Source organism: Falco peregrinus, chromosome 6, assembly GCF_023634155.1.
Source record: "Falco peregrinus isolate bFalPer1 chromosome 6, bFalPer1.pri, whole genome shotgun sequence".
Classification (NCBI taxonomy): domain Eukaryota; kingdom Metazoa; phylum Chordata; class Aves; order Falconiformes; family Falconidae; genus Falco; species Falco peregrinus.
This window is the reverse complement of record NC_073726.1, coordinates 73,148,475-73,160,562: the sequence shown is the minus strand read 5'-3', so window position 1 is coordinate 73,160,562 and position 12,088 is coordinate 73,148,475. Positions and strand designations below refer to the sequence as shown.

The 12,088-nt window shown below is 37.5% G+C and overlaps 1 protein-coding gene across 22 annotated transcripts in view; it reads right to left on the bottom strand.

The window, feature by feature from the left end:
• The window catches only part of PLEKHA5 (pleckstrin homology domain containing A5), a 168,726-nt gene that overhangs the window by 68,046 nt on the left and 88,592 nt on the right, over window positions 1-12,088 (bottom strand). For all 22 annotated transcript variants that reach the window (XR_008747782.1, XM_055808101.1, XM_055808095.1 and 19 more), the window contains 2 exons: window positions 3,730-3,813; window positions 2,631-2,751 (listed from right to left, as the gene is read on the bottom strand). Coding sequence is in view for 21 of the 22 variants with exons in the window: in XM_055808101.1 (XP_055664076.1) it covers window positions 2,631-2,751; window positions 3,730-3,813 (205 nt within the window). In the remaining variant the exon portion in view is untranslated. The remainder of the gene's footprint in view (window positions 1-2,630; window positions 2,752-3,729; window positions 3,814-12,088) is intronic.

Below are 12,088 nucleotides of genomic sequence, written 5' to 3'. Positions count from 1 at the left end.
AGCAACTACAAAAGCATCTTCTTAATTTTCAAGAGGGGTGGAAATATGTAACTGTGGCAATCTCAAGCCTACACAGATCTTTTTCACAGTCAGAGGTCTAAGCTAGTGGCTATAAGTTTAGAAATGCACTTCAAGCTAATAGGGAAGAATCAGTGCTTAACAGAGCTGGAGTGTGTTATTTGGCCAGCATTATGTATACAGTGGGAAAGGAGGATTACCATTAAGACTTTTACAGGGGAGAGACTGATTTTTGCCTCACTTCATATTAGCCTTTAGACAGCAACAGCACTAGACTCCAGTGAGTCCTTCTGCCACGAAATAGAAACTTCTCCATGTTCTGTTTGTATTCGGGATCAATTAACATTAATGAAAGGTGGAACTTATTTCTGTACACCTCAACTGTCTGAAACGTCAGTCATACCACAAACTTCCCTTCCATTCCTCATACCTTCCAATTTTAGGTGTGTTCATGAGTCATCTCTGAATACAGAAATACCTAAAAACAGGTGTAGCAACCACATGAAGCATTCTTCTGCTCTGTAATTTACTTTCCTCACCAATATTTTACTCCTCTCTTACTGTGCTGCAATATACAGAGCCTCTACATATTATATTCAAAAGCTGATAAAACAGCTAAGATTTTCAGGTTCTACTGTTGAGAGACATGCATAAAAACACAGAAGACAATCAGCTGTTGTATCTGGGTACAACCAGCAGGCAATTTCTATGTAGTTATCTTAAAAGCAATTCAACTCATTAGCTTTAAATAACCACCAGAAAATGCTGACTAATATTAGCTGTGGTTCTACTTTGCAAGAATTCACCTACTGAAAACAAAACTTTTAAAATTATATTGCAGTCATTCAGACAAATTCATATTTGAAAACTGTTGTGCAGTAACTGTACATACAGTCACAGTAATCATATTAGTATTTTAAATGCTTTTGAAAACAAGAACAGACAGGAGGAATGCAAAGTAGAACAGATTTCTATTTTTTCAATATATAGTAATTTCTACAGGAAACTAGAATCATTAATCAATGACAGTAATAACAGTAACTGGGCCATGGCAATCTCAATTTTCTTGTAGAACACTATGAAACGAACATGTTAAGGGGCATTTTAAACTTCTCTTTCAAAAGAGTATGAAAAATATGTTTGTAAAACATGTGCCCCTAAATTGTAATTCCTTTCCTACATTTAACCTGAGAATGCTTCCTAGCTAGTTCTGTCATAATTAATTTTCTAACTACTGCAATCTATATCAGTATTACAACTCTTAACAGTAAGTTGTTTTGGGTTTTTTGTTTGCTTGGTTGTTTTAGGGCTTGGTTGGGTTTGTGTTTGTTTGTTATTGTTGTTGTTTGGGTTTTTTCTAGTTTGCTTTGTTTTGTTTTAAACTGCCTTTCCTGCATGGCCTTGAACATGATCATATGAAAATTGAGATGGATTTTGTTACTCTTTAATTCATCTGTGACTTCTTCTTTCCCCAGAAACACTAATAGATTTAAGACACTTTTCTCATGAAACAACAGTTTTCCAACGTAGGTCAAGGATTCTACCTATCAAATGACAGATATAAAACAATAAAAAATGTTTCCAAAACGCACTTGAAGAATGTTTACAATGTTTCCTACTACATGGAAAATAAACTATTTCAATCCACATTGCCGAAATTAAGGGATTTGCTCAGTTAGAACACATTCCAAAGTTTATTTTTCTCTTGCAGGCTAGATTAATCAGCTGAAAAGCACTTCTCAGGGTTAAAGTTTTTAATTACTTGTAAAAGTATGGGGATTTTTTTTCCTTGTTTAAACGTTAAGTGCTGAGTAGAAGAGATTACAGGGCTCTTGTCTGTAATCACTGATCTAAGTTGTTACCTTGGTGTCCTAGTAAACATAAGGAAGTTCTTAATTTTGTAGAAAATATACTTCCATTCAGAAAAGTTGTCCAGAAAATGGAAAAGAAAAAGAACCCAGAAACGCACACAATAGCCTCATCAGCTTTATCCAATAAACTTAAAAGCTGATATAATTGAACCTACCACCTCAATAAACATCTGGACATTTACCCCAGCCTTCTGAGAAGCTGAGTCAATGGAGAAAGCGGGACACAAAGCAACCTAGGGATCTCCAGGTATTTTCCTAGGAAACCAGAACTTCTGCTTCTGCCTCATGAGAGCAAATCATGTCACTGCCCTTTAATTTTACCACAGGGTCACCTTCCATCTCTCTTGTAACTACTTCTTACACACTATTATAATTCTCTCTATTTTAACTGGACAAATCCAGTCAATTGTGATTGAGCGATTTCTGTAACGATGCTTACGCAGATGTCTGATCAGTCACTCAAGGTTTTGCTGTTCACACAGATTAGAAAGGTCAGATTCTGTAAACAACCTAAGTACGTGCAAGTCATAAGATCTGAGATACCTGAAAAAAATTACAGCTTCAGTAATAATTTCAGACATCTCAGTTTCCAAATTAAATGTGAAAGGAGCCAAGTGCCCTGAAAAAGATATATGCTTGGTTTCTTTTTTTCATAAGAACGCTAATATATAGCACTGACTAGTACCTTGTGGAATAACTGAGTTATTTAACTTTTAATTTAATTTGGACATAAAGACTTACTCTGCCCACAGGGCTCATGGGATGAGCAGCATAATCTGATGTCAGATTATAGTTAGTTGCTTCACATATCATGCTTACTGGTCGCTCCTTCTTTTCTTCAGATGTCATTGCTGCAGCAGTCCTGAAAATAGAATATGTAATAGCACTAGAACATGCTGTGTGTGCAGACTGCTATTAGAAAGCACGCCTAAACGTAGCCCAGTACAGCCCGTGTCCTACTTTCCCAATTTGAAAGCAATTCACATTGAACTGTAAAGTTACCTGCATTATGTTTTAAACTTAAACCCATTAGAGATGAATTTTAAGATGATGTTTTAAAATAGGATTTCTCTGTTAGGATGAGGTGTTGGTGGGAGGAGAAAAAAGACAGGTATGAGCACGAGATGGAAATTGAAGGAAATGCTCTTCAAAGGCCCCATATGGCTTTGTCCCACTTCAATGAGAACATGCACATTTGTGAGATTTCACCTATTGCAGCTCACAGTTCACACAGGTTTTCACTCAAGCCACCATATAACACGTTGCAGCAATGGTGGCGAGTAGGACACCCGATACCCATATAAAATCCCGAGGTCAGGTATGACTTTCATGCATAGTGTCTCATATTGTGTACTTTACAAAACTAATGCAAACCTAGCAAAACCAAGTTCTTATCTAGCGATTCAGAAAGTGTCTCAACTGGCCAAGAAAATAACCAATTGAGGAGAAACTATCAAGCAAGATACAATAGAATAATGGCATGTGATTGTCCCTAAGTGATTACAAAATTTATTCCTTTTTGGGAGCTTACTGGTTTATTACATAATATACAGGTCATTGGCTACCACTACAGGATAAAGTGGCAAATGGAAATTCACACAGTGCATAAACATGGTGCATTTCTATCATATAACTAAGTTGGGCTATGGTTTTTAATCTTAAAAATTCATATTCAATATTTCATGTTACTTTCAAAGAATTTAAACAAATAATTAAAACTTTATACATGCTTGTCTGACCTGGAAAAAATAAACATTGCAATTAGCAATGACTGAATCTTACTCCAATATTAACACGTTTTAAAACATGTATTTTATAGACTGAAACAGATGCCACTTACTGTTCATTCACAACAAAAATACAGTTGTCCTGCGATGGCTGTCCTGTTACTGGATGTTTGCAGGTTACTTTTCGTTCATTATGACTGTGGTAGAGAGATAAGGAAAATTATTAGGCAATAATTTTTTGGTTTTCCAACTCAAGCATACCATTGTACTGGATTCATATATCAGCTCAGTGAAAACAACTATGAATATTTCATTACAGCATCTAATAATGTATGTGTACACACATACACAAATGCATATACATATGTATAAACTAATAAAAAGAATGATAACAAGTATTAAAGGATCTTCATTAATAGCCTGGAAAGAGATAGGAAACATTGGCACTGGGTTGCTAATGGTTTTGAATTTAAAAACTAGAGCTGTAAGAGTACTACTAGATCATATATGATCACTGATAATTCACTTCAGCTAAGTCTTTATATATACATACACAGGACTTCAGATAGACAGGGACAGGTTAAACATAAGACAAACAACTGCTCTGTAGGGATCAAATATCACTATCACAAAAACGATTGTCTTCCAGCTTAGAACATGAAGTTCCCAGTTTAAAATTTTTCAGTAATACAAATAAATACTCAGTGATTGGTACAAGAGTGACTGCACTCAGAGTTCTACTTTTCCTGGTGACTTTTTAATTCGGAGTGCTACTGCCCTGCAGCAATCTTGGGAGTACCTTCAAGTGGCAGGTGGCCTGTGGCTGAGGGCTTCACCATCAGCAGCACAAAATGTTCACTTTGCCGTATCTCATTCCCCTGAACGGCAGGTGTTGCTAGATCACAGCAGCTCCCACAATTTGGAAGAAATTGCCAAAACCCAACAACTATTAGCTGCTACCACTCAAGAAGGAAATGTTTTGACTTGTGCCCTCCAGCCCTTAGAGGGGAAGGAAGAGAAAGGGAGGAATATCCTTCACTGCCTACCAGGTACGTCGAACAGCTGACAGTTCTAACTTGTGCCTGCTGCAGACCAGGGCTTTTCCACGCCCAGCCTCCATGCAAGCAGCAGGGCTCCAGCCCCAGTTATGCCACCAGCACACCTGAGAGCTCGGAGCCGCCAGCTGGCACAGCAGCAAGACCGTGCACCTAGGAGAGGCAAGGGTGGCTGAACTGCAATAACCTGCTCTGAAGTCTCTAGCTCCAAAATGTAGGAAAGAGCAGGAAAGGTGCACTGATGAGATTTAAACCTGATTCAGTGAATAAAAAGCATACGAGCTGGCATCAGATTAAGAACAGGCAGTAAGTATATAACATAGATGCATTATTTGGATAGAAGCCACATGCTTCAAAAAAACCTCATCTCTTCTGTATTTCACACTTTAAATAATATTTATAAATAAAAAAAAATATATATAATGCAAACCCCCCAGTATCTGAAATTCACACTGTAGATCACAAAGATGGTAGTTCCATTTGATAGTATTTACTTTTGCGAAGAATATGTGATGATAACCTTTTTCTTTTTCATGTAAGGTATCTTACAGAATACTCTCCCTTTCTTTTCACAGCTTCAGCCCTGAAAAATATTCTTAGACAGAGAACAAACCTGGGACAAAAAAGTGTATTAGTTGCAGGACAGCAGAAAAACAAAAGCTTAGGATGGCACTTCATCCTTAGCACCTACTTCTCTTATTGCCTATTCATTTAATCATCTTAGCATTCAAAACTATCTTTCAAAACAAATGTTACACTCTCTACCCTTCCTGATTCTTAAAACAACCTAGACTTAACAAGACTAAACATTCCCCATGTTGTTAAAAAATTCCCTTAGATCATAACATTTTGCTATTATGAAGCATTACTATTTAATTACCTCCAAACGAAAGCCTAATAAAATATTCACACTACTTTAATGGTCAATGGATAGTTGGATAAATCTGCATAAATCTCAAGTGCAAGATTAGAAAGACAGCCCAATTCTTTGCACTTTCTTTACTGGGATTTTAAAAACTAGTAATACCTAAATGGATAGGTGCCTTATGGGTTTAACTAATGAGCTAGTGAATGCTGGTTCTTTATTCTTCACACTAAATTCAACAGAATTCTAAGTTTAGCTTCTAAAGAAGCTTCTACTGCAGAAATGCAGCTATTACAATGAGGGGACAGAAAAGAGAGGACCTGAGTACCTCTGTGCCACTCCTAACTGCCATGGCCCTAACACATTTTTCAAGTGAAAATGGCCCAGGTTGAAGAGAATTAAAATTCAAAACATTCCTGAGGAAGCATCCAGGATTTTTTTGTGATTGTTCTTTTTCTTCAATTCCAAAATCTTTCTTTTTCTCCCCCTTTTACATTTCAGAAACTCGTAACACCAAACTGAAAAAAAAAAAAAAAATGGAGATGAGCTGGCTTTGCCAAGATGTTGCCATCTTGTTCACATTAAACCTTGTCAGCTAGTTGTCAGCTGACACCTAGAACTGTAGAAATAAGTGGATCACTACTTCTGCTCAAGGACCGTCAATACCCAGGACCACTACAGTGGAGACATCCCGTTTTGTAGGAGTGCAGCTGGCTCTCACACTGACACTGGAAGCGGCTACACTCAAAGACTGGAAAGGTGAGGTTCATACAAAACCAGCAGGGAAAGCAGGAAGGGAAGGAAAAGAAGAGAAGAGAGAAAGCACTGGCACAAACCTGTTAAAGAATATTTTCTTTCAGGTTGGAGTCATATATCAAGTCAGTATTGCAAAAATATCAAAATGGTTTTGGATAACATAAAAAGTTTTCTTCACCACTCACACTGATGTCAAAAAGTACAGAGGTATAGCTGACATCACATAAAGAAGGCAAAAAAATATCTTAGACATGAAACACTCTCCTGTGGGATACACAGTACTTTCTAGTATTTGAGAGACCTTTATAGTCACTTTCTTCTAATAAGGCGAGGCAAAAGAAGAACCATATTTTCTTCCTTTCAGCTTAGACACAAGCGAAATCTTGTGAACGAACACTGCAAATTCAGCTTGTACAACTAAGTAGTACAATGACTGTAAATATGTCTAACTGAATTAGTAGATATTTAATACATCAACTTGAAAAGATTTTTATTATTTATCTGAATTACCGCATTTTTGGCATTGATTTAGCTGATATTTTGACATGACTCTTCAAAATAGTTGCATAAGGTGTACAAGAGCTTGGTAATCATTGTCATAACCCTCCCACATAAACAGTAGGTTAAGGCATTTGTTTTAAACTTGATCTGCAGACTACAGAAAGTTTCATTAGAACAAAACTACAATTTGGTATTCACAATCTTCAACATCTGATTCAGACAGTTATTCAGTTACCCATGAATTTCTGGGTCCACGCACACGCTTACTATTTCATTTATTACACTATAATAATACATACCTCATCAATAAATCTCAGGGGGAAAAGTTGGTGGGTTTTTTGTTTTGTTTTGGGTTTATTTGTTTTTTTTACTGAGAGCTCTAACTTCAATTTTATACAAACCCCAGTGTGTAATTCAGAGCTTCAACTCTGCATATTTATGTGTCTGTACTCTTATTATGTGGTAAAGAGTGATTCACTTTGACACAGGCAGCTAGAAGCCAGTGTGTTATTTTTTTTTGCTTATGCAGAGATATAGTCTCCAAGAGGTACATGGAAACAACACATCTCTTCCTTCTCTCTCCAATCATTTTTTTTTATATCGACACATTTTGAGAACACAGGGTAACTATACACACACACACACTGTTGCATCTATACTGAAGGATAGAACCGACTCACTATTTTAGCATCCATGGTTAGGTTGTATTAATGGCATGCTAAACACCACAGCCAGAGATGGAAAAAATTTGCGTATTTTGTTAGTATTCATGAGCATACTCTCCAGCCTCAGTATGTGGCAGAAACTATTCCTCATTAATATTTGCTGCTGGGATGTGTTGGGCTCCAGAAATCGATACAACTGACTAAGATGATATGACAGATAAGTATTTCAATGCAAAATATAGCATAGTTCTTCCATGTATCAATATTCGGATTTTGATTCCATTAGTGACCTGGGACATAGTGACCTGCTATAAAAAGATAAAAACCAGACAAACAATAAATAAAACCCCCTACAACACAAAATACTAACCACACCAAAATAGCTCACACAGGGACAAGTTCCTTTTTTAGTTATCTCAGGGCAAAACAACTGATACCAGCTTAGCAGCACCAACTTGACCTCTTTTCTCCAGAATTTTTGAACTTCTCCTTCCCAGTCCTTTCCTCTGAACACTGCAAGTTTTGGCATCAATTAGCTGGTAGCTTAGCTCTGGCACATGGACAAGCCCTCAGAGCAAAAGGATTTATCTTGTTCAGGTTAGAAGCCGACAGCAACCTTGAATTTGACTCATGTTATTTGTCTTCTTATCTACTCTCTCCCTTCCATCCCTTGAGACCCTTAATCTCTTTAGAAGACAGGATTATTTTACTAATTTCTAGACACATTCAAAAAACCTTGTTGTGTAGTTTTAGGCTACTCACTAAATGTACAGTCAACAGCAATCTTTTTGATGGTCAAAAGTGATCCAAGCACTATTAAAAAACCATAAAAATATAAAGACTTCAAATGCATCATTCAAATATATTATTCTATTTATAAGTAGCAATAGAATGCATAATTCCAGGAGCAGACTTGCCAATGGAAGTCCTACACAAGCAGGGTTGGTTGGTTGTTTTCATTCTACCTTGTGTTTTACAGGACTGCTGAGCCAAAACCACCTGGTACCAATTATTTTATTCTAACACACAACACCACAAAATCAGCAAATTCAACATTCTGTCCAGTTTTACCATTCTGAAATTGCTATCACCTTTAACAGTACCAGGATTTTTTGGATAGGGAATAAACTCAGATAACAGCAGCTGGATAGGGGGACAAGAAAAAAATAAATATCTGTAATCCAGTTGTACAGATACAGAAAGCTGCACACAATTAAAAATGAAGGGTTAGACTATCTTTCCACTGGAACAGAGCAGTTCACTCAGCAGTGGCAAGAAAGATCAAAGTCCTTGGGTGGGGCAGTTGGTTTGAGGTCTCTCCATTGTATGATTTGGTTGAGTTCCCTGTCCTCCTAAAATAAAAAAAATGAACTCCCCATTGGGAGAATGGCCAGAACTCCCCAAGACACATCTGGTTTTCTCCCACTAAAATTAAAACTAGATGCCACTTCAAAGCTTCTCCCATGCCCTTTCTTTGTAGATTTTTTTTATGTGTTCCTAAATGCTAAGGTCTTCTCATTTGCTCATTCTCAACGTGACCATCAAAGCAAAGGCTGAGTTCTACTTCAGTGAAAGAATACAAACAAAAGCCAGGACACAACTTTCAACAGGCCTCCATATCTTTACTTTAGAAAGAATGTTCCTTTTGACAAGAGAAAACTGAAGAACACATTTCAGAAGAATGCTACACCAATTATCTGCCTCCTAACATTTATTGTCTAAATTTCATAATCTGACAATCTAATCTCTACTATGCAAACGTAATCCCTATATATCACAAATACACTTAAGTACATAGAGATATTTCTTAGAGAAGCTGGTTTATGCATTTTTCAGACCTGCTTCATGAGAAAATAATTTAAAAGATTACATATTAAGTAAGGCAACCAAAATTACCAGAGTAATAAAGTCATCCTCTCTACATTAACGCTAAATGTTTGCATTTAAAGGTAAAGTTCAACTCAAGACAAACGTCTAGGCCAGCTTTATTCTGCTTCTGTGAAGCACTTAATTCCTGAACTGGGGTGGGAAGAAATAATAAAAAACCAAAACCAAACCGAACACCCCCCCGGCCCCCAACCAAACAAAAAATCCCACATCCAAAATCCCACATCCAAATTTTACCTTGTGTGCTTGCTTTCCAGTGTACCAATGTCTCCTTTCTAACTGAAATAAATGCAGTAACTTATAGTTATCTAACAAAAAGTTGTTTGAATTTGGAAAAAATCTAAGTAAATGTAGTCCCTACACAACTGTTAGCAAGGATGTGGTCTGTGGCTACACCAACACTTCTATTTTACTAAATCTGTAATGCCACATTGTACAGTAAATAGCAGATGCAAGCACTTTTTTGTCAGTGCTATCATACCCTAGAATTACGAGTCTTTTTCAATTAAGCTTTTTAAACAACTTGGAAAACCAGGCTGCATGGCTCCACTGGAAAACATATGAGCACTGTAACTAAACATCATGGAGTCCAAACGAAAGAGGGTGTAAAGAGACAGCAAGTTTCAAAGCGAAGTGCTGACAGACCTGTGTAACATCACATATGCTGCTAAGAGCAAAGTGTTGAATCCTTTGTGTGTGCACATGCTTGGCAAGGTGCATACAAAAGTCTACTAATATTCCTGGCAGATATTGCAACACCTAAACTATAGCTGCTGCTGTCACCATTTTTTGGTCTCCTATGAATTTGTTTTGTTCAGGCAATGAGTCAATTCCGTAGGCTATCCTTTTAGGCCTTTCTTAGTTAGTTATACAAGTTTTGCTATCCTTGCTGCTGCTGTAATGAAAAAGCACCTGAACATTTCTATACAACTGACTGTAATCCAGCTTTTCATTTATTATTGAGATTTTCCAAAAAATTAAGCACTACTGCCCTGAAATTGTAAACCTTTCTGTCAATAGGACCATTCTAAAAATCAGACTTTTATTCCAATGAAAATATTTATGTAAAACCAAAGCCTTTTCTCACTTAGGCAGATACGATTAACATGCTATGACATACTTCCAATGTAAAACTGTAGGTTTATGTAATTAAATGCAAATAGTAAATAAAAATGTTTCAAAATGCTAGGATGAAATACCTTCTAAAATAGCGTATACTGTATTACAGATAGAGAAGCTTTTAGTAAGTAACTGTCCTTTCTAATCAAGCACTGTATTTTCAGAAGAAGAAAGTTTTATTGTTTTAAATTTTGCCAAAACTTTGTGGGAGGGTGTCCTGTAGGTAACATATTTGGGAATCTGTAAGATACTGAGACTTGGTAAAGGCCACAGAAGCCACATATCTTTAAACAGAAGTGTGGCAATTTGTGAGATGTACTTGCCATGCGTCATCAATTTATGTAATAATTCACTACACACATTTTAACCCCTGGGCACAGTACCTAACAGTATCTTCATAGCAGCACTGCAGATGAAGAAAATTTTCAATTCTGTAAGTCTACAGTAGTAAAAATTACTAATACTGCTGTTTGAGATAAGTTTGAGAAAATAGTGAGGTGGGTGTTAGTAGGCAGAACTATCTGTAAGCCTCAGATTTGACAGTTGAAATCAAAGCATCCCTTAATGGATAACTATGTGGAAAGTTTCCAAGAACTAGAGCAGGGGTCCTCAAACTTTTTAACCAGGGGGCCGGCGCGCGGATGCAGTGGCAGGCAGTCATCTGCGGCTGCTTGCTTTCCCCCCCCAACCCCCGGCGGGGGGCGGGGGTGTGTATGTGTGTCTGTAAATACCGGTGGCCGGATTAAGGACCCTGGGGGGCCGTATCCAGCCCGCGGGCCGTAGTTTGAGGACCCCTGAACTAGAGTAACATAAAAATTCTGCAGTGAAAACCCACAACCTGTTTCCTAAAGAAAAATGATATTTGGAGTAGCATGGTTCAGCAGGTGGCTTGTGGACCAGAACCAGCACTGGATGCTCCAGCCTGGCTGCTACTGCCTCTTCCTCTTGAAGACCAATGGCAGATGTCTGATCACCTAATGCTGCCCAAAGCTCACTTCCCCAATGCAGGAGGGAGGCTGCAGCCTCTCCAAAAGGGGCAGAGAGAATGGAAGAAGTAAAAACTAACTTGCAGAGAGGGCAACAAAAAGCCACAGTCAACAGCTGTTCTGATACGAAGAACAAGCTGTCTTTGCTGCTGAAGCTAAACAAATTAGCGGACTAATAACTAACTATATTTCATTAAGATGAGTTAATTAGGAACCATTAATTGGTATTTTCTTACACATATGATGTTAAAGGTTTTAAGAACCTGAAACAAACCTGACTTGAATTTACAAGGGACAACTGCACTTAGGCTGTCTAACTGCATGATCATGACTGTAACACACTACCTGGAGCAATTAATCACACCAAGTACATTACAGAGAATTCAGTTGTCTTAGTCACCTTCCACAACTCTAAGAATCAATCTCAGTAAAAACTTCTAGCAAAAGCTTTAACAGCTGCATACCAAAGCTCACTATACAGGACACTGTCTCCAACACATATCGCTAAGCTCAGTTCTGCAAGCCTTGTCCTTCATGATTTATTGCAGTGTTAGAAGTGTGAGATGCACTCGAGCAAGTGTTACGAACAGAAGTACAAACTCAAATGCAATTTTATCTCACGCTTCAATTTCACCATG